General features: G+C 43.6%; 1 protein-coding gene and 2 long non-coding RNA genes across 4 annotated transcripts; all 3 read left to right on the top strand.

Annotated features, from left to right (window-relative positions):
* Positions 1-3,232: 3,232 nt before the first annotated feature.
* LOC139537641 (uncharacterized) lies at positions 3,233-5,137 on the top strand. Its single transcript, XR_011667576.1, has 2 exons — positions 3,233-3,340; positions 3,769-5,137. It is a non-coding gene; the product is annotated as an uncharacterized lncRNA (long non-coding RNA).
* Positions 5,138-14,734: 9,597 nt separating this feature from the next.
* On the top strand, positions 14,735-15,983 carry LOC139537640 (uncharacterized). The gene is made up of 3 exons (XR_011667575.1): positions 14,735-14,835; positions 15,367-15,424; positions 15,850-15,983. It is a non-coding gene; the product is annotated as an uncharacterized lncRNA (long non-coding RNA).
* Positions 15,984-19,681: 3,698 nt separating this feature from the next.
* Positions 19,682-25,684, top strand: tiprl (TIP41, TOR signaling pathway regulator-like (S. cerevisiae)). 2 transcript variants are annotated; one of them, XR_011667573.1, is made up of 8 exons: positions 19,682-19,766; positions 20,392-20,519; positions 20,731-20,910; positions 21,091-21,190; positions 23,839-23,970; positions 24,225-24,364; positions 24,508-24,570; positions 24,812-25,684. XR_011667573.1 is itself a non-coding variant. In XM_071339182.1 (8 exons), the coding sequence occupies exons 2-8, from the start codon at positions 20,395-20,397 to the stop codon at positions 24,941-24,943; spliced, it is 828 nt and encodes a 275-aa protein (XP_071195283.1). In that variant the 5' UTR covers positions 19,682-19,766; positions 20,392-20,394; the 3' UTR covers positions 24,944-25,684. The 2 variants fall into 2 exon arrangements, 1 of the variants encoding a protein (XP_071195283.1); XM_071339182.1 differs by having other exon boundaries at positions 24,225-24,320.
* Positions 25,685-25,699: the final 15 nt, after the last annotated feature.

Genomic DNA, 25,699 nt, shown 5'->3' with positions numbered 1-25,699 from the left:
GCTGGGTGGGCATTCTATGTTGTGTGTCTAGTTTGTCTGTTTCTATGTTTGGCCTAATATGGTTCTCAATCAGAGGCAGATGTTTTGAGTTGTCTCTGATTGGGAATCATATATAGGTGGCTTGTTTTGTGTTGGGATTTTGTGGGTAGTTGTTTCCTGTCTCTGTGTTTTCTCTGCACCAGATAGGGCTGTATCGGTAAGCCAGGTTTGTTATTTTGTTATTTTGTATTTTGTAAGTGTTCACTGTTTAATCGTCATTATTAAATCATGTTGAACACGAGCTACGCTGCGTCTTGGTCCGATCCCTGCTACACCTCCTCTTCAGACGAAGAGGAGGAAGGCTGCCGTTACAGAACCACCCACCAAACTCGGACCAAGCAGCGTAGCAACGGGCAGCAGCAGCAGCAGCGGGACCAGGAGAAATGGACATGGGAGGACGAGCTGGACGGAAAAGGACCCTGGGCAGAGCCAGAGGAATATCGCCACCCCAAAGCATAGCTGGAGGCAGCAAAAGCGGAGAGGCGGCGTTTTGAGGAGCTAGCTCGGCAGCAGGAGCCGGATCTGGGTTACACCACTTGGGAGGAAATAAACAGGTGGTCGGTTGACCCAGGGAGAGTGCCGGAGCCCGCCTGGGATTCGATGGAGCAATGTGCGGAGGGATACCGGCGAATGAGGTTAGCACGACGGAGCGGTAGGAAACCCGAGAAGAAACCCCAAAAATTTCTTGGGGGGGGACTAAAGGGTAGTGTGGCGAAGTCAGGTAGGAAACCTGCGCCCACTTCCCATGCTTACCGTGGAGAGCGGGAGTACGGGCAGACACCGTGTTATGCGGAAGAGCGCACGGTGTCTCCTGTACGTGTGCTTAGCCCGGTGCGGTACATTCCAGCTCCACGTATCGGCCGTGCTAGAGTGAGCATTGAGCCAGGTGCCATGAAGCCGGCTCAACGCGTCTGTTCTCCAGTGCGTCTCCTCGGGCTGGCATACATGGCACCAGCCTTACGCATGGTGTCCCCGGTTCGCCAACACAGCCCAGTGCGGGTTATTCCACCTCCCCGCACTGGTCGGGCGACGGGGAGCATTCAACCAGGTAAGGTTGGGCAGGCTCGGTGCTCAAGGGAGCCAGTACGCCTGCACGGTCCGGCACCACGCACCAGGCCTACTGTGCGCCTCAGCAGGTCAGAGTCGGCCGTCTGCCCAACGCCGCCTGCACTGCCCGTCTGCCCAGCGCCGTCTGAGCTGCCTGCCTGCCCAGCGCCATCTGAGCCATCCGTCTGCCCAACGCCGTCTGAGCTGCCTGCCTGCCCAGCGCCGTCTGAGCTGCCTGCCTGCCCAGCGCCATCTGAGCCATCCGTCTGCCCAGCGCCATCTGAGCCATCCGTCTGCCCAGCGCCATCTGAGCCATCCGTCTGCCCAGCGCCATCTGAGCCGCCCGTCTGTCCCGAGCCGTCAGAGCCGCCCGTCTGTCCCGAGCCATTAGAGCCGCCCGTCTGTCAGGAGCCGCTAGAGCCGTCCGTCAGTCAGGAGCCGCTAGAGCCGTCCGTCAGTCAGGAGCCGCTAGAGCCGTCCGTCAGTCAGGAGCCGCCAGAGCCGTCCGTCAGTCAGGAGCCGCCAGAGCCGCCAGCCAGTCAGGAGCCGCCAGAGCCGCCAGCCAGTCAGGAGCCGCCAGAGCCGCCAGACAGTCAGGAGCCGCCAGAGCCGCCAGACAGTCAGGAGCCGCCAGAGCCGCCAGCCAGTCAGGAGCCGCCAGCCAGTCAGGAGCCGCCAGCCAGTCAGGAGCCGCCAGCCAGTCAGGAGCCGCCCTCCAGTCATGAGCTACCTCTCTGTCCTGAGCTACCTCTCTGTCCTGAGCTACCTCTCTGTCCTGAGCTACCTCTCTGTCCTGAGCTACCTCTCTGTCCTGGGCTACCTCTCTGTCCTGAGCTACCTCTCTGTCCTGAGCTACCTCTCTGTCCTGAGCTGTCTCCTCAATCTAGTGGGGACCTTGGTGAAGATTCCTAGGCCAAGGTCGGGGGGCGAGGGTCGCCACTCAAAGGACGCTAAGGAGGGGGACAAAGACAATGGTGGAGTGATGGCCTCGTCCTGCGCCGGAGCCACCACCGCGGACAGATGCCCACCCAGACCCTCCCCTTGAGTTTTAGGGGGTGCGTTCGGAGTCCGCACCTCAGGAGGGGGGTACTGTCACGTTCTGACCATAGTTCTTGTGTGTTTTGCTTGTTTTAGTGTTGGTCAGGACGTGAGCTGGGTGGGCATTCTATGTTGTGTGTCTAGTTTGTCTGTTTCTATGTTTGGCCTAATATGGTTCTCAATCAGAGGCAGATGTTTTGTGTTGTCTCTGATTGGGAATCATATATAGGTGGCTTGTTTTGTGTTGGGATTTTGTGGGTGGATGTTTCCTGTCTCTGTGTACTCTCTGCACCAGATAGGGCTGTATCGGTAAGCCACTTTTGTTATTTTGTATTTTGTAAGTGTTCACTGTTTAATCGTCATTATTAAATCATGTTGAACACGAGCTACGCTGCGTCTTGGTCCGATCCCTGCTACACCTCCTCTTCAGACGAAGAGGAGGAAGGCTGCCGTTACATTGACTAACCTTTAACCTAACACTAAAGTCTATAGACTTTCTTGGCTTAGTCTTAATCTGAAAAGTATTTTTAGCACCTAACTCACTATTGCTTTATTTCCTGCCTTGATTCTAAATGTATGTTGTTTGTATTGTATATTTTCTTGCCAAAGTAGAGCTTTAAGATAACTCTGTAATGTTATTATTTAAGTCACATAAACTGTACTCTGTTTCAATTCAACCTATAACCTGAGTATCTGCATACTGTTTCACTGTTTTATTATAGTATGTGAAAGGCATTTCTCAAGCTAATATAGATGTTTGTGTATTTTAGAATACAACTACAACTTAGACTGGTGAATCCAGAATGAATGCAACATCCACTAATGTTGATTGAAAAATAGTGAAAATAGCTAATTCTGGATTCACCATGCTAACAACAACTTGGGCTACAAGTTAAACCATTATCAGTAGTTAAACTCAATGGTGAAAAAAATCACATGAGATGAACTGGGCAGTTGGGTCTGTAAATGTCACTGTTGTGTGGTAGACGGTAGCTAGCACCCACCTTCGAGCTAACCTTTCCATGCATGTTTGATACAAGTCACACTTTACGTGCTGTATCTCTTGTAATCACAGGATGTGTAGCTTGAAAAAAAAACCCACTGAAATTAACTGTTGAAGTAACTCTTTTCTTTGTGTCGTTGCTCTTTTTGGACCAGATGTCGGTGTCCTACTCTTCTGCTCTGCATTTGGCAACACTTCAGAGTCTCCACTCAGGTAATTTGAAATGCTTTGACCAAACCTATTCATACATGATACATTTAGAGACTGCACTTACTATGAAAACTTTGGACACTTAAGGTACAGTTTTGTTCTAAGGGGGAGGGGTGGGGGTGGAGTATCGTAGGTCAAATTATAATTTATGATTGCATAAGACAGAATCAGTGCCTTTACAATTGAATTATGAAAATTACGTAACTGAAATGAAAAGTGATTGCTGAGAGACTTGCTGTTTGGTTTTACACTTGTGGTAAATATAGTAGACAGACCCTACATTTATTAATGTAATACATTTGTCCCAGCCAGTATGGAGCTGGGAAGTGAAGTGGCTTAAAATAGTTTTACAATTGTCATGTGTATCACCACCTGAACCAGTTCATCACCTGTTTTCTCAGACTGATCAACACTGGTCTCCTTTTCTACAGGTTTACAGAACCTAACTACACTGTCAAATCCAACAGCAGTCATATTACACAAAGGAAATTCAGTGACGATCCACTGCACCCACAATTTACCCAATGACATTGAAATATTTACAGTAACTATAAAAGGAACAGAGGTGCTGTGCTTTTCTCAGTTTAACAGACAAGAATGGCTGGTGTCGAAGACATGTAAAGAAAGCATACAAATTAATTGGAATAATGAGACTGAAGAGATATTCTTTTTAAAAACTTGGATGCATTTGCTGTTTGTTTTGGTTGCGTTTCACATCATGCTGCGCCCAATATGAATGGTAAATAATGTATGGTGTTATTTTGGAGCCACTTTTGTAAATAAGAATACATTTCTAAACACTTCTACATTAATGTGAATACTACCATGATTATGGTGTCACGCCCTGGCCATAGAGGTTTTTATTCTCTATTTTGTTTTGTATTTCTATGTTTTGGCCGGGTATGGTTCTCAATCAGGGACAGCTGTCTATCGTTGTCTCTGATTGGGAATCATACTTAGGCAGCCTTTTTTCCTTTGGTGTTTGTGGGTAGTTGACTTTGTTAGTGGCACTATAGCCTTAGTAAGCTTCACGGTCGTGAAGTCAGGTTGGCTGAGTCAGGTTGGAGACCTGAGCCAACTCCTCGTGCTTACCGTAGGGAGCGTGGTCCTGGTCAGGCACCGTGTTATGCGGTGGAGCGCACGGTATCTCCAGTGCGCACTCATAGCCCGGTGCGCTATATTCCAGCTCCGCATCGGCTGGGCTAGAGTGGGCATCCAGCCAGGAAGGATGGTGCCAGCACAGCGCATCTGGCCTCCAGTGCATCTCTACGGCCCAGGATATCCTGCGCCGGCTCTGCGCACAGTGTCTCCGGTGAGTGTCCACAACCCAGTATGTCCTGTGCCAGCACCCCGCAGTTGCCGGGCTAGGGCGAGCATCCAGCCAGGATGGGTTGTGCCAGCTCTGCTCTCCAGACATCCAGTGCGCCTCCTCGGCCCAGTGATGATCCATGGCACGAAGCCTCCAGTGATGATCCATGGCACGAAGCATCCAGTGATGATCCATGGCACGAAGCCTCCAGTGATGATCCATGGCAGGGAGCCTCCAGCGACGGCCTCCAGTCCAGAGCCTCCAACGACGGTCCCCAGTCCGGAGCGTCCAGCGACGGTTATATCAGCGACAGCGACAGCTGTCTATCGTTGTCTCTGATTGGGAATCATACTTAGGCAGCCTTTTCCTCTTTTGTCATTGTGGGAAGTTGACTTTTGTTAATGGCACTTGCCCTGTAAGCTTCACAGTTGTTTTTTCGTTTGCTGTTTTGTTGGCGAAATTTACTCAAATAAAAGGAAAATGTACGCTCACGACGCTGCACTTTGGTCCACTTCTTCAGACGAGCGTGACATGCTCACTGTTGCTATTTTACTTGGCTTGATTCTTCATGTGTGTTTGTATTCTATGTGTTTTGCCTAAGTAGAGCTTTAAGATAACTTTGTAATAAAAAGCGTTATACAATGGTATTATTATTTAAGTGTGTAGAAAAAAATCTGGTCAAACATAAACTGTAATTTCTCTGTTTCAATCCAACCTATGACCATGGGTGGGCTGAGTATCTGCATGCTGTTGCAAACGGTTTCAATGTTTTCTTATAGTATGTGAAAGGTATTTCTAAAGCTAATATGGATGTTTGTGTATTTTAGAATACAACTACAAGACTGATGAATCCAGAATGAATGCTACGTTCACTATTGTTGATTGAAAAATAATGAACATAGGAAATTCTGGATTCACCATGCTAACTACAACTAGGGTTAGAAGTCAAATCAAATCAAATTTTATTAGTCACATGCGCTGAATACAACAGTGAAATGCTTACTTACGAGCCCCTAACCGACAGTGCAGTTTCAAAAAATACAGATAAGATTAAGAGATAAAAGTAACAAGTAATTTAAGGAGGAGCAGCAAACAATAACAATATATGCCGGGGGTGTGCCGGTACAGAGTCAATATATACAGGGGGTGCCAGGGGCACCGGTTAGTTGAGGTAGTATGTACATGTAGGTGGAGTTAATTAAAGTGACTATGCATAGATGACAACAGAGAGTGGTAGCGGTGTGGAGAGCGGGGGCATTGTGAAAAGTCTGGGTAGTCATTTGACTAGATGTTCAGGAGTCTTATGGCTTGGGGGTAGAAGCTGTTTAGAAGCCTCTTGGCCCTAGACTTGGCTGTAAGGGGTGCGTAACTGGTGGCAGGGAAGTCAGACGCAGGAGAGCAGAACTAGGTAATAGCCGGAGCAGTTTAATTCCAAAACCAATGGCATCAAGAAAATAACAACTTGGGTACAAAACCCGACGCGCACCAGTCAACATGTGCACAAGCACTTACAAACAAACAATACCACACAAAGACATGGGGGGAACAGAAGGTTAAATACACAACACATAATGAGGGAATGAAAACCAGGTGTGTGGGAAAACAAGACAAAACAAATGGAAGGTGGTAGTCATTTAGGCAGGTTACCTTAGTGTTCTTGGGCACAGGCACTATGGTGGTCTGCTTAAAACATGTTGGTATTACAGACTCGGACAGAGAGAGGATTATTTGTGAGGATAACATTGAGAAGAGTAGCCTTTTCTGGGTGTTTGGAGTCATACCGTGTGGGATTGGTAATAATCTGAGACAGATTTAGGGAGTCTCATTGCTTTTGGACTTGGTCAGGTGGTTAAGGCCTAGCAGGACAAATTCAGACTTAGTGTAAGGGGCCAGGAGAGAACTTAAGGCAGGTAGGGTACAGGCCGGTGCTGATGGTGGACTATAACACCCAGCAACAGTCAACAAAGAGGTATTTGAAAGTTTAATGCTTAAAACCAGCAAATCATATTATTTGGGGACAGACTTGGTGGAGACAACCGAGCACTGAAGGTGATCCTTGGTAAAGAATGCCACTCCCCCACCTTTGGGAGATCTGTCTTGCCAAAAAAGGATATAACCAGAAAGGTTAACATCAGTGTTCAAAACACACTTTCTTAACCACGTCTCAGTAATGACCAACACACGTGCAGAAAACACACGTGCAGAAAACCCAGGCTTTAACAAGAGCATAAATCAGTGAAACAGATTGGGGCTAGCAACAGTAGATGGGCCAGGGTGTACATGCACATTTCCAGATATCATCAGCAGTAATACAATCAGGGCACGGCAGAGGACAGGGAGAGCTCTGCAGTGCTGATTTATGACAGTTGAATGTGCATCAGATGGCAGCAAGATCATATTGTACAGAACTTTCATCAGTTAACATGAATACAAAGCCGGCGAGAGGTGGTTTGAATAGGATGGCAGGCCAAGAATCGGTGTAACCCAGGCCTGGGCAAAGGCCGGACCAGGGGCCATATGCGGCCCGCGACCTGATTCAATACGGACAGCAGAATCATGCTCAGATCACATAAAGAATTTGTGATAGTAACATTTTGAAAAATGTATTTATTATTCAAATGAAAAGCACAATGAATATTCGCCTTTGTGTAATGATTTAACTCCCACAGTTTGTGGGACATTTATTTTGAAGGCACGTATAAATAACAACTGCACGAGGACAGACAGTGACTGACAGGCTGACACACACGTCACAGTTACAAATAGTAGCTTGCTAGAAATTGTGCAAAAATTAGTTTTTCAAAGATTTCACACCCTGATCTGTTTCACCTGTCTTTGTGCTTGGCTCCACCCCCCTCCAGGTGTCGCCCATTATCCCCAATGTATTTATACCTGTGTTCTCTGTTTGTCTGTTGCCAGTTTGTTTTGTCCGTCAAGCCTACCAGCGGTTTTCCCCTTGCTCCTGTCTTTTTTCTATAGTTTTCGTTTTTGCGGTTTTGACCATTGTACCTGCCCTTAGACTGCCTCCTGTTCTGTACCTTGTCACACCGCCCTGGATTATTGACCACTGCCTGCCCTAACCCTGAGACTGCCTGCCGTTCTGTACCTTTTGACTCTGATCTGGATTACTGACCTCTGCCTGCCCTTGACCTGTCGCTTTGCCTGCCCCTGTTCTATTAATAAACTTTTGTTACTTCGACACTGTCTGCATCTGGGTCTTCCCTAAAATGTGAAAGTAATATGATTCTGGCTCGCAATGGCAAAAATATATTCTAATGTGGCCCTCCATGGAAAATAATTGCCCAGGCCTGGTGTAACCAATAGAGATTCAGAGTCCTGAGTGTAGGAACAAACAGGCTGTCCCTCAGTTGGGTAAACAAGCAAGTTCATAGTCAACAAAGCACACAGGAGTCATGAGGCAAATAGCATAGAGCACAAGAACAAAATAGAACGACTTGGGGCTAGCCATTGTAAGTTCAAAGAGTCACTGCCCCAACAAGATAACTTGAGAGAGTAGCTTTCTATGAGTCCAGTAGGCTATAAAAGTATGAGATAAAAGCTTACATAATAAGCTTCACTGCAGGAATGACAGCAGGAATGTCCATCAGAGCTGTTACCTGAGAATGTTATGATAATTTCTCTACCATAAGCCGCCTCCAACATCGTTTTAGACAATTTGGCAGTAGGTCTAACCAGCCTCAAAACCGCAGATCACGTGTGGGGAAGCGGTTTGCTGTTGTCAACGCTGTGTTAACAGAGTGCCCTATGGTGGGGTTAGGGTATGATCATGCATAAGCTATCAACAACGAACACAATTGCATTTTGTCAATGGCAATTTGAATGCACAAAGATACCGTGACAAGATCATGAGGTCCATTGTCGTGCCATTCATCAGCCACCATCACCCCATGTTTCAGCATGATAATACATGGCCCCATGTTACAAGGATCTGTACCCAATTCCTGGAAGCTGAAAATGTCCCAGTTCTTCCATGGCCTGCATACTCACCAGACATGTCACCTACTGCGCATTTTGGGATGCTCTGGATTGGCATGTACGACAGCATGTTCCAGTTCCCGCCAATAGCCAGCAACTTCGCACAGCCATTTAAGAGGAGTGGGACAACATTGCACAAGCCACAATCAACAGCCTGATTAGCTCTATGCGAAGGAGATGTGTTGCTCTGCATGAGGCAAATGGTGGTCACACCAGATACTGACTGGTTTTCATATCTGGTCAAATATACCTTTTTTAAGGTATCTGTGACCATCAGATGCATATATGTATTCCCAGTCATGTGAAATCCATAGATTTGGGCCTAATGATTTTATTTAAATTGACTCATTTCCTTATATGGACTGTAACTCAGTAAAATCATTGAAATTGTTGCATGTTGCATTTATATTTGTGTTCAGTAATACTTTGGATTCACTGGAATCTGGAACAGAGAAAGCAGAAGTAAACCCTTAACCCAGAGACAGATATCTTCTTATATTTCCAAGTGATATTTACTGTCATCGGAGCAAGATCTAGCCCCCTCATGAAGTCAGAGGAAATTACTACCTTCCCACCACCCCTGCTTTTGACGCCTTTGCCTGCTGTCTTGTGTTGACATTCTGTTTTATAGGCTACCTATTTATGGCACTAAACCACAAGTCACATTAGCTTCCATTTTAGGACTTAGTGTGTTATGTTACATGATGTTATTTGAATCACAACTGTTTCATCTCATCCAACAGGAGTCTTGAAGGTTTAGAACTGATTGGATATTCTAAACTACCTTTTGAGTGTGATATAACGGGTTCAATGAAGGCCATGCAACTACATGCTTAATTTTTTATCTCCACTAGAGGTCAGCAGATGGACTCTGTGAGGTCTGTGCATATACCTGTGTGTGAGTCTGTCTTCATTTCAGGACATAATTGTATTTTCCATCACCAATTGACATTTTGAATCAGGACTTTTATACTTTATTTTAGCGCAGCAAATATGCAGTATGTCACACCGGCACCATTTTTGCCACCATATTAGATTTGTGAGTGTTTTAATGATCTTATATAAAAATGTAAAGGTGCAAAATGCAGAATTTGCTCTGTCATTTCCTGGTCATCAAAATAATTAGCCTAATTTCAGGTTTATGTTACAAAACAAGCACTCAGAGTGTAGAGAACCATTATACCATCTAAACCTCTGTGAAATATATTTTAAATAACCATAATAAACATTGTATTTTCAGCTGTTTGAACATAAAACGTGAAGCATAGAAATAGCGCACATAGAACAGATCTACCGCTTCTTAGACTTGCTTTCAATGAGAATGACAGATCTATAACTCACATTTCAGTCCAGATACAAGGCAAGGTTGGGTTGTTTCCGGCACCTGGGCTGACAGTTGTCCAACCCTGCTCTAGAAAAAAATGGCCCTTGAGCTCAGCACAGCTCGCCTCAGACCTTAATATGACCTTATAGTTTCCACAACCTTGTCATGCAACACAACAGAGGTGTGAAATTTAAAGCTGAGAGCCACTAATGTTTTTCAAGGTATCAGCCCACAAGCAAAATGCAATTTTAGTATGAGCTTTATTTAACATGTTGTATGATAGTCTACCAAACACTTGGATACAAAATAGCGTATTCACTTATGGTGGTACAAAATTGTCAGCTCTGTTCAAAAACTGTCATTTGATTTAATTTTATACTTTTCTGCACAGATCTGTGTTATTTTGCACCACAAAAATGTTGCCTGTGATGCCAAACACCTTAACAAGTCTTTTGACACTTAGCAGTAGGCAACTATTCAGCATGAGCTTCAACCCTAAATGTGATTAGTTGATTGGCCTTCTCCCCATGCAGGTCGACAGAGGACCAATGATAAAGGTGATTCCGTCTCATTCAACAACAAGGTGTTTGAAAACATCAGTTTAAGTATGCAAACCCAACAGAGACAGGCGACCACTGCATCCATCCAGGAACAATGCATTTATGAGAACAAAACCATTTTAATCTCACTCTGACATCTTTTTTCCTCTTTTTATTTGAGTTCATAGATATTTGTAGCCTTTAGCCAATTTTCAAATGTGGTAGTAGTGTTGTATGATGCTTTACTATCCCAGATCAAGGTATTGTTGAATCCATCAAACATTGGACCAGTGTGTCTTGAATACTAGCTCACTTGAACATTTCCAAGCTACAGAAATAGTTATTTAGTATATCTGACAATCACCCATAAACTCCTACCCTACATTCACTCTGGAAATAAATTGGATGGTTGCCAGTTATATAATTACATTGTATATAACGTTTTCCTCTTGCTGTCATTTTTAATGTGACATAAAACCTTAATGTGCATGTGTGAATCACTCTAGATAAGAGTGTTTGGGCCAATGACTACTGGTAAATGAATGTAACGTCCTCAACTGCTGCTTAGGACTTATTTTGTATGAGCTTTGCATTATATACATTTTCTGACTTGGAGATGAAAAAGTCAAACCTAATATATCAATCCTGTAAACATGTATTACTAAAAAAAAATCAGGAAACGGGTTTAATGTACTGTTCATCTGCGTTACACATGCAGATTCATGACTTTTCAGTTATATATAAGTACGCATTGGTTGTGCCAGAAAAGGCTTAACAACTCTGACTTCCTGTTTCAGTGTCAACATTGTTGTCAATGCTGTGGTCTACTTTTACTTAACTGAAAACAACTATGGTGCAGCCTCTCACAACCACCACTCAGTACTGTTGTGTCCACTTCTGCAGTTTTCTCCATCGTTGACTGCAGTATGCTTTTTGATGTGGAGTTTTTTTCACAGTTTCATGACATTAGCCATAGTCTTCATAAATTCTCAAGTCCCCTCTGTTCACCAAAGTCAGAGAGAAATGATCTAAAAGGTAGGATAAGAGGGTGTGAGAATTGGAGGAGAGGTGGTGATGCATGTGGGTATTTTTCACATTTTGTTTTATTGGACAAAATCTTAAAACTAATCTTAAAACCTAGCTGCCCATTATAACCTTTCTTGGTCTAGTTCTAATCTGAAAATAATTTTTAACACCTAGCTAACTATTGCTATTTTACTTGCCTTGATTCTAAATACATTTTTATTGTATGTTTCTTGCCAAAGTAGAGCTTTAAGATAACTATGTAATGAAAAGCGTTAAACCATAGTATTATTAAGTGTGTAAAAAGAAACAGATTCACATGAGCTGTGAACCCTCTGTTTCAATCCAACCTATGACCATGGGTGGGCTGAGTATCTGCATGCTGTTGCAAACTGTTTCAATGTTTTATTATAGTATGTGAAAGGTATTTCTAAAGCTAATATGGATGTTTGTGTATTTTAGAGTACAACTACAACTTAGACTGGTGAATCCAGAATGAATGCAACATCCACTAATGTTGATTGAAAAATAGTGAAAATAGCTAATTCTGGATTCACCATGCTAACTACAACTAGGGCTACAAGTTAAACCATTATCAGTAGTTAAACCCTGTCACGTTCCTGACCTTATTTCCTTTGTTTAGTCTTTGTTTAGTTGGTCAGGACGTGAGCTGGGTGGGCATTCTATGTTTTGTGTTTCTATGTTGGGTTTGTTGTTTGGCCTAATATGGTTCTCAATCAGAGGCAGGTGTTTGTCAGTGTCTCTGATTGGGAACCATATTAAGGTAGCCTGTTTGCACTGTTGGTTTGTGGGTGATTGTTTCCTGTCTTTGTGTTCTGCACCAGATAGGACTGTTTTCGGTTTTCACATTTATTGTTTTGTTGCTTGTAGTGTTCACGTTATATTCTTTATTAAATCATGTTGAACACTAGCCGCGCTGCGTTTTGGTCCTCTCCTTCATCCCAGGAAGAAAGCCGTTACAGAATCACCCACCAAACTCGGACCAAGCAGCGTGGTAACGGGCAGCAGTGGCAGCAGCAGCAGCGAAGTCAGGAATTATGGACATGGGAGCAGAATCTGGACTACACTACTTGGGAGGAGATAGACAGGTGGGCGATCGACCCAGGGAGAATGCCGGAGCCCGCCTGGGATTCTCTGGAGCAGTGTGAGGAGGGATACCGGCGAATGGAGGCAGCACGGCGACGTGGTAGAAAGCCCGAGAGACAGCCCCAAAAAATTATTGGGGGGGGGGGCTAAAGGGGAGTGTGGCGAAGTCAGGTAGGAGACCTGCGCCAACTTCCCGGGCTTACCGTGGAGAGCGAGAGTACGGGCAGACACCGTGGTATGTGGAAGAGCGCACGGTGTCTCCTGTACGTGTGCTTAGCCCGGTGCGGTACATCCCAGCTCCACGTATCGGCCGGGCTAGAGTGGGCATCAAGCCAAGTGCCATGAAGCCGGCTCAACGCATCTGGTCTCCAGTGCGTCTCCTCGGGCTGGTGTACATGGCACCAGCCTTACGCATGGTGTCCCCGGTTCGTCAGCACAGCCCAGTGCGGGCTATTCCACCTCGCCGCACTGGCCTGGCTACGGGGAGCATTCAACCAGGTAAGGTTGGGCAGGCTCTGTGCTTAAGAGCTCCAGTACGCCTTCACGGTCCGGTCTATCCGGTGCCAACTCCTCGCCCCAGTCTAGTACCACCAGTGCTAACACCACGCACTAGGCTTCCTGTGCGTCTCCAGAGCCCTGTTCCTCCTCCACGCACTCGCTCTGTGGTGCGTGTATCGAGGCCGGTACCACCAGTTCCGGCACCACGCACCAAGCCTCCTGTGTGTATCCAGAGGCCAGAGTCTGCTGTCTGCCCAGCGCCACCTGCGCTGCCTGTCTGCCCAGCGTCGCCTGCGCTGCCCGTCTTCCCAGCGCCGCCTGCGCTGCCCGTCTTCCCAGCGCCGCCTGCACTGCCCGTCTGCCCAGCGCCGTCTGAGCTGCCCGTCTGCCCAGCGCCGTCTGAGCTGCCCGTCTGCCCAGCGCCGTCTGAGCTGCCCGTCTGCCCAGCGCCGTCTGAGCTGCCCGTCTGCCCAGCGCCGTCTGAGCTGCCCGTCTGCCCAGCGCCGTCTGAGCCGCCCGTCTGTCCTGAGCCTTCAAAGCCGCCCGTCTGTCCTGAGCCTTCAAAGCCGCCCGTCTGTCCTGAGCCTTCAGAGCCGCCCGCCAGTCAGGAGCCGCCAGAGCCGCCCGCCAGTCAGGAGCCGCCAGAGCCGCCCGCCAGTCAGGAGCCGCCAGAGCCGCCCGCCAGTCAGGAGCCGCCAGAGCCGCCCGCCAGTCAGGAGCCGCCAGAGCCGCCCGCCAGTCAGGAGCCGCCAGAGCCGCCCGCCAGCCAGGAGCCGCCAGAGCCGCCCGCCAGCCAGGACCCGCCAGAGTCGTCAGTCAGCCAGGACCGGCCAGAGTCGTCAGTCAGCCAGGACCGGCCAGAGCCGTCAGCCAGCCAGGATCGGCCAGAGCCGTCTGTCAGTCCAGAGCTGCCCCTCTGTCCAGAGGCACCCATCAGTACAGTGGGGTTATTTTGGAGGGTCGCCATTCCGAGGAGGCCAGGGAAGCGGGGATTAACTATGGTGGGGTGGGGGCCACGACAGATGCCCACCCAGACCCTCCCCTATAGGTTCAGGTTTTGCGGCCGGAGTCCGCACCTTGGGGGGGGGGGGGGGGGTACTGTCACGTTCCTGACCTTATTTCCTTTGTTTAGTCTTTGTTTAGTTGGTCAGGACGTGAGCTGGGTGGGCATTCTATGTTTTGTGTTTCTATGTTGGGTTTGTTGTTTGGCCTAATATGGTTCTCAGAGGCAGGTGTTTGTCATTGTCTCTGATTGGGAACCATATTAAGGTAGCCTGTTTGCACTGTTGGTTTGTGGGTGATTGTTTCCTGTCTTTGTGTTCTGCACCAGATAGGACTGTTTTCGGTTTTCACATTTATTGTTTTGTTGCTTGTAGTGTTCACGTTATATTCTTTATTAAATCATGTTGAACACTAGCCGCACTGCGTTTTGGTCCTCTCCTTCATCCCAGGAAGAAAGCCGTTACAAACCCAATGGTGAAAAAATCACATTGGGTCTGTAAATGGGTCTGTAAATGTACATAATGTCACTGAAGGCGTGTTGTGTGGTAGAGGGTAGCTAGCACCCACCTTCAAGCTAACATGAGATTTTGAGCACAGACGCACTAGACTCACACACATTGAACCTGCTCTGTGAGGAAATTGACACGAGAGATGCAATGGTGATATAAATGATAGTGGTTCACATAGCAACACAGAGGACGTAAGTACAGTGCATATCTTGAGGATTTGGATGCAGGTGTCTTTAACTAATAGATATGGTGTATTCAAACAGATTTGTTCATTCCATCTTAATTAAAAAATGTATATTTTAATGTTAAAAATTTTATTATTTTAACTGCACTATGGAAAATCAGTCGAATATGAGAACGGAATGCTTCTTGAACGGGGCAGATTTTGTATTCATCTTCTGTTAAATCTATGCCCTGAGAGACGTGCATATGCTTTAGGTCCACAAGACTCCACACTTCTGTGTCAGAATCTTGCAACAAAAACTGCGATAGAACTGCAATACTCAACATACTTTAATGTCTAGCATTCAAAATAAAATGTATTTAATTTGGAAACTACACAAAAAACATTCCTGTCATTCCATGCATGTTTTCAGTGTTTGATACAAGCCACACTTCACGTACTGAACCTCTTGTAATCACAGGATGTGAAGGTTGAAAAACTACTGAAATGTAGTGTTTAAGTAACTATCTTATCTTTGTCGTTGCTCTTTTTGGACCAGATGTCGGTGTCCTACTCTTCTGCTCTGCATTTGGCAATGCTTCTGAGTCTCCACTCAGGTAATGTGAAATGCTTTGACCAAACCTATTCATACATGATACATTTAGAGACTGCACTTACTATGAAAACTGTGGACGCTTAAGGTAGTTTTGTTCTAAGGGGGAGGGGTGGGGGTGGAGTATCGTAGGTCAAATTATCATTTATGATTGCATAAGACAGAATCAGTGCCTTTACAACTGAAATATGAAAATTATGGAACTGAAATGAAAAGTGATTGCTGAGGGAATTGCTGTTTGGTTTTACATTTGTGGTAAATATAGTAGACAGACCCTACATTTATTGACTTAATACATTTGTCCCAGCCAGTTTGGAGCTGGGAAGTGAAGTGGCATAAAATAGTTTTACAATTGTCATGAGGCGTATCACCACCTGAACCAGTTTATCACCTGTTTTCTCAGATCAACATTGATCTATTTTTCTACAGGTTTACAGAACCTAACTACACTGTCAAATCCAACAGCAGTCATACTACACAAAGGAAATTCAGTGACGATCCACTGCACCCACAATTTACCCAATGACATTGAAATATTTACAGTAACTATAAAAGGAACAAAGGTGCTGTGCTTTTCTCAGTTTAACAGACAAGAATGGCTGGTGTCGAAGACATGTAAAGAAAGCATACAAATTAATTGGAATAATGAGACCAGAGAAATCTTCTTTTCACTGATGAAGCTACAGATAAATGATTCTGGACTTTACTCTTGTGAAGTGAAAAGAGCTGCACCTCCACCTGCACAAGTTTTCTCAAAAAACATAACTATTTGTGTAACAGGTTAGTGATCTCTGTCACGTTCCTGACCTGTTTTCTCTTGTTTTTGTATGTGTTTAGTTGGTCAGGGCGTGAGTTGGGGTGGGCATTCTATGTTATGTGTTTCTATGTTTAGGTTCATTGTCTGTTAGCCTTATATGGTTCTCAATCAGGGACAGGTGTTATTAATTTCCTCTGATTGAGAATCATATATAGGTAGGCTGTTTCACACTGTTTGTTTGTGGGTGAATGTCTTCCGTGTCTGTATGTATGTTCGTACCACACGGGACTGTAGCGTTTGTTTGTAGTCTGTACCTGTTCGTGCGTTCTTCGTGTATTTGTAAGTTCTCATGTTTTAGGTCAGTCTACGTCGTTTATTTGTTTTGTAGTTTGTTAAAGAGTTTTCGTGTTTCGTCGTTCCGTTAATAAATTTCATTATGTATTCATCACCCGCTGCGCATTGGTCCGCTCATTCACCACAAGACGACCGTTACAATCTCAAATACTTGTTAGAACTACAATCTACATGTAAAACCATTATGACCCTGTGATCACATGATATGTGAATGCTACTTGCCTCCAAATTGAAAATAATTTGTCTACAGTTTAAACTCTTTGTTTACACTTATTTCTGCATCGGCAACTTTCTGTTTGTGCATCCAGCCCCTCCTGCAGTGTCTGTGTCTGACGTAAAGGAGCCCAGTAGTGGACTTCCTATGTTGCTGTGCTCCTCTCAGGGGTTTTACCCAAAGACCATAGAGCAGGTGTGGTTTAGAGATGGTCAGCTCCTCAACACCAGACTTTCAGATAGGCAGAGAGAGGACAACACAGATGGTTCCATCACCGTCCACTCCTACCTGCCTCTGTCTTCAGGACCCAGCAAGGCTGGCCTCTATCTCTGCTGGGTCAACCACTCTTCCCTCAGCCACCCCATCACTGTCAATCACACAGTCATGTCCAATGGTGAGAGCTAAGTGTTAATAAATCAGGATTACTAGTTGACAATGTATTCGGTTGATTTCTATATCTATGTAATATAATGTTGGTGCTCTACACAACTTTTCCATAATATCTTGTGATAGAGTATACTCAAAGTATTGGGACACTGACATATTTTTGTGGTTTTGGCTCTGTACTCCAGCACTTTGGATTTGAAATTAACTGTTTAGAAATTACAGCACTTTTTGTACATTGTCCCCCTATTTTACAGGACAAAAAATATTGGGACAAATTCACTTACATGTGTATTCAAGTAGTAAAAAGTATTTGGTCCCATATTCGTATCAAACAACGACTACATCCAATTTGTGACTCTACAAATTTGTTGGATGCATTTGCTGTTTGTTTTGGTTATGTTTCAAACGGTTCACCCGATATGGATGAAAATACCCTCAGATTAAATCTGACAATCTGCACTTTAACCTTATATTCACTGTATAATTTCAAATTCAAAGTACTGGTGTACAGAGCCAAAACAACAACAAATGTGTCACTGACCCAATACTTTTGGAGCTCACCACCATTCAATCACCATTCTAAGAGGATGGGGGATCCATTTTTCAATATACTGATCTAACTTCTATTCTTTCTGGCAATAATTATGTTTTGGGGTACTGTATGTCAATAATTATTTCTCATTATTTAATGAATATCACACACTTTCCCTGATGTTTTTTAGGTTTCCCAGTGAGTTGGCTATTTATTGTGGTCAGCATTGGAGCAGTCTTGATTCTAGTGGTCCTTATCGTCATGATCTTCAAGTGTACACATTTCAGTGAGTAATTAGCTTTCCTGTTTCGCATGCTTGACATCGTGATAGCATGATATGATATATTAAAGATGCACTCTGGGATCTTAAGCTCAACAAATTCATAACATATTGCACGAATGAGGTTTGTAACATCACACAAATTGCTAAATTCATATGATATAATACGAATTGCAAAATTCGCAACATGACACAAAATGTATGATGTTGTACACAATTGGATGACGTAGTACACAAAAAACAGGGACCCGTTTTGGCTCGTGAGCACCACTTTCAAACTACTGGCTGAAATTATACAAGAGTTTGAGAGTGCATCTTTAAGTATCAAGCACTAGATGTGTAATGCATTAGAAAACAGTAAAAAATGTTATCTATTAGTTCACATTTCCAATTACAGTACAAGTCATAAACATACAGTAATGTTTGGGAGTCAGGCTTTTTCTAGGGGAATTATTTGTGACATATTTCCCAATCGAACATATTTTGTTACAGTGCATTTGGTCCAGTTTATCAATGTCAAATTGATTTTTGTCCAGAGAGAGTCAAACACCTTTTTCCTCTTGGAACATCCCAAGAACCTGTCCACACTGTCTCCTCCGTGACTGAGAACATCATCTACTCAACACTGGGAGACCATCATCCAATCACTCTCTCCACTGCTATACCAACATAGACAAGGGATCAACAAGCAGTACTGTACCAATAGGGCCATAGACAGTACCACCTGATGTACCAAATCCTAGGATGGGATCCTAGCTGCAGATGAATCATGTAGGACTTTCTCAGAACCACCATGTTTGGAACACTTGACTGGGGAATACAAAAATATGAATTTGCTTGTAGGCTATTTATTCTAATGATGTGTATAAAAACAATTTGATGTTGAATGGTTGTCCAAACTGTAATGCCTCTTATGTTAATCTCAGATAATCCAGTGACGACTGTCATTGATACCAGTAATAGTCTCTCTATGTCTGGGTAGCAGCCCAGTACAATTCCTCCTCCCAGCTGCCCACTGCACTGAGGCTAGGAAACACTGTCACCACTGATAAATCCATGATAATTGAGAATTTCAATAAGCATTTTTCTACAGCTGGCCATGCTTTCCACCTGGCCACCCCTACCCTGGTCAACCACTGCGACCTGTATGCCCTCGTTGGCTGGCTCTCGCTTCATATTCGTCGCCAAACCCACTGGCTCCAGGTCATCTATAAGTCTTTGTTAGGTAAAGCCCGCCTTATCTCAGCTCACTGGTCACCATAGCAGCACCCACCCGTAGCACACGCTTCAGCAGGTATATTTCACTGGTCACCCCCAAAGCCAATTCCTCCCTTATCTTACCTCATTTGCACACATTGAATATAGACTTCCTTTTTCTCTATTGTGTTATTGGCTGTTGGTTTGTTTATTCCATGTGTAACTCTGTGTTGTTGTTTGTGTCGCACTGCTTTGCTTTATCTTGGCCAGGACGCAGTTGTAAATGAGAACTTGTTCTCAACTAGCCTACCTGGTTAAATAAAGGTGAAATAAAATAAATACACAAATAAAATTTAAAAAGTGATATGCCATTAAAAAACATATTACAGTTTATTTCCGTGAAATGTATTTTTGATGGAGACCTCCCTTAGAGAGCAACTTGTATAAACACAGCATACTATCATACATTTAGGACATGTAGCAACAAAGCAATATTTATTTTTTTGTGTAAATTTACAGTATTACTGGATGCGGAACCATATAATAGTAGAATGAAAAGTACGTCGGAAGCATTTTTGTGAAGCTCTCTCTTTCATGGACTTTCGCTGACAATCAAAATACTGGAGTAAGTGGATTAACTTTTAAATTTCTTTTGTATTGAATCTTTGATTTCTATTTCCATGAAGTGTCTTGTCAGTAGGGTATTGATGTTGGATGTATATCCATTAGTAATGAAGTGAAGATGACAAGTTAGTGTGATGATGATTGAAGTGATGATGAAACAGCCAGCTTGTCACTAACATCCGGAGGCTCAGTTAGCTACGTTAGCTAGGTAAATAAGGTTGTGTAATGCATATTCTAGTTATTGCATTGTCGTTGTCGACACCTTTTCCATAAACACGTTTGTCTGTTTTGTCAGCTACCTGCTTCGTATTTTATATAAGGTTGAATTTTGCAATAGCTAGTTAGGTAGGCTAGCAAAGTTACTACCTAGCAAGCTAACTAGCAAGCCTGTACAGGGGGTGTAATTATCGTGTAATAGCTAACCATATAATTATATCCTAGCAAGCTAGATAACTACTTTTACAACTCGCCAATAAAGACATTGGATTGCTAGGTAATTTCTGAGGGCTGAACGTACTCAACTATCTACAGTTCTGCAATGGTCGATATGCAATGTACTCTGTACTTGCATGTACTGTTTATTTACTTATGTCTCTGATGGGTTTGGTGTTTGACTGTATTTACAGTTGATGTTGGCCAATTTGTCAGCCATGATGACCCATGGGTTTAAGAGCAGTAAGCAAGACTTCATATTTGGACCATGGAAAGTGACTGCAGCAAAAACCCACATTATGAAGTCTAAGGACATTGAACGGTAAACTGTTCCAAGTATTTTGCCGATTTTTGTGTCAGACTAAACTTTTTCTTTAATGTTGTCTGTTTAGTATTCTTAAGGTTTAGTCTACATTGGGGAGCTTGTTTATCGACTTGGTCTTACTTTAAATATTTGCACACCAACATTAATCATTCAAATCTTGTCATTGAGGTTAGTTGTTCAGGTTTCAATCTTGACAGTTTTGTCCCAGGTTAGGGGAGGAGATGCACATGCCCTCACTCCCAGAGATGCTGTTTGGGGACAACGTTCTACGCATTCAGCACACAGACGGCTATGGCATTGAGTTTAATGCCATCGATGCCCTTAAGAGGGTCAACAACATGCAGGACTCTGTGAAAGTGGCCTGTGCACAGGAATGGCAAGAGAGCAGGTACAACCACTATCATAATACCACTGTGATAACACTATCCACCTTCATTGTCTATATGCTTGTGAAATAAAAATTTGCATTTTTAAATTGTTTCGATAAAAAGTGTTGAATAATCAGTCAATTACCAGTCCCGTTATGGAGAATGGATCTGAGACTGTTGTCATGTGGTTGTATTCCCAGGGCCGATTCTGAACACTCCAAAGAGGCTGTGAAACACTACGACTGGACATATACCACAGACTACAGAGGCACTTTGTTAGGAGAGGACCAGCAGATGAGGGTGAAAGGCCTTTCAGTTCACACTGTGGATACAATACAATATCACAAACAAACACATTACAAAATAAGGGGCAAATCTTAATTTGAATTTAAGTCAAAATTTAATTTAGTCTCACATTGATACATGATTAAATGTATATTTGACATACAGTACCGGTCAAAGGTTTGGACACACCTACTCATTACAGGGTTTTTCTTTATTTGTACAATTTTCTACATTGTAGAGTAATAGTGACGACATCAAAACTATGAAATAACACATATGGTATCATGTAGTAACCAAAAAAGTTAAACAAATCAAAATATTTTATTTGAGATGCTTCAAAGTAGCCACCCTTTGCTTTATGAGGTAGTCAGCTGGAATGCATTTCAATTAACAGGTGTGCCTTGTTAAAAGTTTGTAGAATTTCTTTCCTTAATGCGTTTGAGCCAATCAGTTGTGTTGTTACAAGGTAGGGGTGGTATACAGAAGATAGCCTTATTTGGTAAAAGACCAAGTCCATCTTATGGCAAGAACACCTCAAATAAGCAAAGAGAAAGGACAGTCCATCATTACTTTAAGACATGAAGGTCAGTCAATGTGAAAATGTCAAGAACTTTGAACGTTTCTTCAAGTGCAGTCGCAAAAACCATAAAGCGCTATGATGAAATTGTCTCTCATGAGGACAGCCACAGGAAAGGAAGACCCAGAGTTACCTCTGCTGCAGAGGATGAGTGAGAAAGGAATTCGATTCCTATGTGTTCGTTAACCAATTTAATTATAACAAAGCAAACACTCTGTCCATTTCTAAGAATTTGTAAGATTCTTATTTGCATAAAATAGACAAAGACCAGCCACCAAATTAATCAATAGCTTTATTCTCGAGAGAGCTCTACTCAAAATACCATGTACATTAGTTTATATATCACACATAGCGTCCTAAAATGTCCCTCCTCTCCGACAAAACAAAGCTGATTCCAAAGTCCATTCCAACACACTAACCCACATACATTACACACTATATCTGGATTATCTCCTGAAGTCTCACCACACTTTATTACCACTTAGCTGACAGTTCCAGTCCCCCCCAGATACGGAAAACCTGGAGGGGCTCTCGCTGTCTTGTCTTATCTCCACATAGTTATAGCTGGGTCGGTTCAAACATAGGTTAATGATCCACTTAGTTTTCTTTAGGCACACACATACATTCCTCTCTTCCCATGTACATGCTACATAACCTCTTTCTTATGAACTAACATTATTTATCAATATAGAAAAACAGGGTAGAATTCAATTAGTTCTACTTAAATGTATACATCGTTTAGTCATTTATTCATAAAATTCATAACAATGAGTTACCAGCCTCAGAAATTGCAGCCCAAATAAATGCTTCACAGAGCTCAAGTAACAGACACATCTCAGAGGAGACTGCGTGAATCAGGCCTTCATGGTTGAAATGCTGCAAAGAAACCACTACTTAAGGACACCAATAAGAAGAAGAGACTTGCTTGGGCCAAGAAATGTGTGCAATGGACATTCGTCTGGTGGAAATCTGTCCTTTGGTCTGGTGAATCCAAATTTGAGATTTTTGGTTCCAACCGCCATGTCTTTGTGAGATGTGGAGTAGGTGAACGGATGATCTCTGTGTGGTTCCCACCGTGAAGCATGGAGGAGGAGGTGTGGGGGTGCTTTGCTTTGCTGGTGACACTGTGATTTATTTAGAATTCAAGGCACACTTAACCAGCATGGCTACCACAGCATTCTTCAGCAATACGCCATCCCATCTGGTTTGTGCTTAGTGGGACTATAATTTGTTTTTTAACAGGACGATGACCCAACACACCTCCAGGCTGTGTAAGGGGTATTTGACCAAGAAGGAGAGTGATGGAGTACTGCATCAGATGATCTGGTGTCCACAATCACCTGACCTCAACCCAATTGAGATGGTTTGGGATGAGTTGGACCGCAGAGTGAAGGAAAAGCAGCCAACAAGTGCTCTGCATATGTGGGAACTCCTTCAAGACTGTTGGAAAAGTATTCCAGGTGAAGCTGGTTGAGACAATACCAAGTGTGTGCAAAGCTGTCATCAAGGCAAAGAGTGGCTACTTTGAAGAATCTCAAATATAAATATATGATTCCATATGTTATTTCGTAGTTTTGATGTCTTCACTATTAATCGACAATGTAGAAAATTGTAAAAAAATAAATTTAAAAAACTGTCCAAACTGTTGACTGGTACTGTAAGTGGAAGACAGGATTCACCCCCAAGTCATTGGCTGCGTTTCAGGTCGTCTATATTGCAAACGCCTGCCAGATCTCTCGGTGATTAACATATCAACTAACCACACCATATGGTGTGTCAGTCTCTGACGCCCGACTGCACCGTCAATGATGTGGAACACAACCATCGGCTGATGCAATGCAACAACTGCAATATAGTACGCCTGGAAAGCAATTTTTCTTTCGCATAGGCATAATATTCATTATCTTATCTCAAGCTGACTATTGCCTTATTCATTAGGAATCAAATTGAGGCAAACATGCCGAAACAACGAGAGACCTACCTACCTGAATGTGTCCAATAATTAAAAAAAAAAAAAATTCTGTTGCAAAACGTTTTGTTTTTTGCTACGGTTTGCACTAATAAATACACCTCTTTCTTCCATCAGGCGACAGAAACGTTGGAGCGCATCGACATGGAGAAGCTGAAGGCTCGAGAACAAATCATGTTCTTCGATGACGTGCTGCTGTTTGAGGACGAGCTTCACGACCACGGCGTGTCCATGATCAGCGTCAAAATAGTGAGTGCCACTTTCAGACAGGAACTGACACTTTATGATGATGCACATTCGCCTCATATGATGTCTGTGGCTGTGTGACAAGCACCAAAGGACATTTTCTTGCGGGGGCTGTAAGACTAGGAATAAAAAAAGCCTTTTTATATTCACCTATAGTACTTATGTTTAATGGATTTTCTTAAACGCTTGCATCATTTGTTCTGAGGAGATTTTGAAGAATGACTTACTCTCTTGTTACCCACTTATGTGTGATACAGAGAGTGATGCCCACCAGTTTCTTCCTGCTTCTGCGGTTCTTCCTGCGAGTGGATGGAGTTCTGATCCGGATAAATGACACGCGGCTCTATCACGAGGCAAGTGTGACTGGGCTTTCCTGGGAAATGGCAATCGATTAACGGTAACCACCAGAATGGATGTGCATTGGAGTCAAATTCTGTGGATAACTTTAGAAGGAAATGGACATCACTATGTAACTTCAACTACATAATGGCTATGCCTACTTATGAAATTACTCATCGCTTACAAAGGTTTTCTTTACAGACTGGAAAGAATTACATGATCAGAGAGTTTAGCACTCGGGAAAGCAAAATTTCAGAATTGAAGGTGAGATTTTTCTTCTCTGTTTGAAAAGTACATGTGTAGCGGAAGTCCGCTGGCAAGTCAGAGCAAGCTCAGCATCGTGCAGTGACATCACTAAAATATTGTCCAAAACATTCATGCTACATGTGTATATGTCACTGTGCAGCTGATGCAATCATACCACTATTGTAAATGGAGAACAATTAGTCAATGGCAATATCTAGAAAAGACAACGGCATTTAGTTTCTCTCTCTTTGCCTTCCAGAACGTCCCTGCTGCTCTGTATACTGACCCCAACGAGATCGCCCAGCACTTAACTCTGAAGCTGACCGAGTGCGAGAAGTTGGAGTTCCCTGAGACAGGCCCCCATCCAGGGGACACAGAGGCCCCCCAGTGATGGAGAGCAGGCTGGGTCCTGTGATTGGACATCAAATTCTCCTGTCTGGACTTAAGATGAGCGTCGGCCAACCAGGGCAGAGTTCATCCTCCCTCCGCTCTACAAAGAAATACATTGTTTTTTTAAAACCCGAAAAACACTGCACCTGCCTCCCTACACAGGAAAAACAACAGTTAATGGAACTTAATTTTGGCATTTTCAAGTGGCCTCTTATTTTTTGCTTTATTTCACATTTCGTCAACGCAAATATTTTGGTCGGAAAATTGTGATAATTGCGTCTTTTATATTAGAACTCCACATAATGGGTTTGTTGAATTCCACATAACGTAGTCTGATATTTGAATGTTGTGCTATGTTAAATACACCCAGACTTGGTTTGGCTATCACAGAAATAGCTATTATAGAGATCCATTCCTCATGTTATCAAAATGTTGAAAGAGCCAGTGTAAATAAATTAACTTTTTGTATGTGTTTAATCTTTTACTGGACATTGGATCTTGATTAGAGGAGAGCTCACTGCTGAAGTCGAGGAGCCCCTCTGTTGTGCATCTCACTTTAATGACATCTCACTACCTTTCCCCTTTTTCAAACTAAGATTTTGATCTAGCTAGCTGTTGTAATAGAACGGTCTCCTTACAGAACCTGCTCAGCTCTGCTTGTTTTATTGTATTCAAGATAAATGTCAACTAATAAAAGTCTTTAGCCTTAACATGCCAACATTAAATGTTGTAATACATTTTATTGTAGTTGTTGCGT

The sequence above is a fragment of the Salvelinus alpinus genome, chromosome 13, assembly GCF_045679555.1.
Source record: "Salvelinus alpinus chromosome 13, SLU_Salpinus.1, whole genome shotgun sequence".
NCBI lineage: Eukaryota > Metazoa > Chordata > Actinopteri > Salmoniformes > Salmonidae > Salvelinus > Salvelinus alpinus.
The sequence above is the reverse complement of the archived record's forward strand: the minus strand, read 5'-3'. Positions and strand labels throughout refer to the sequence as shown.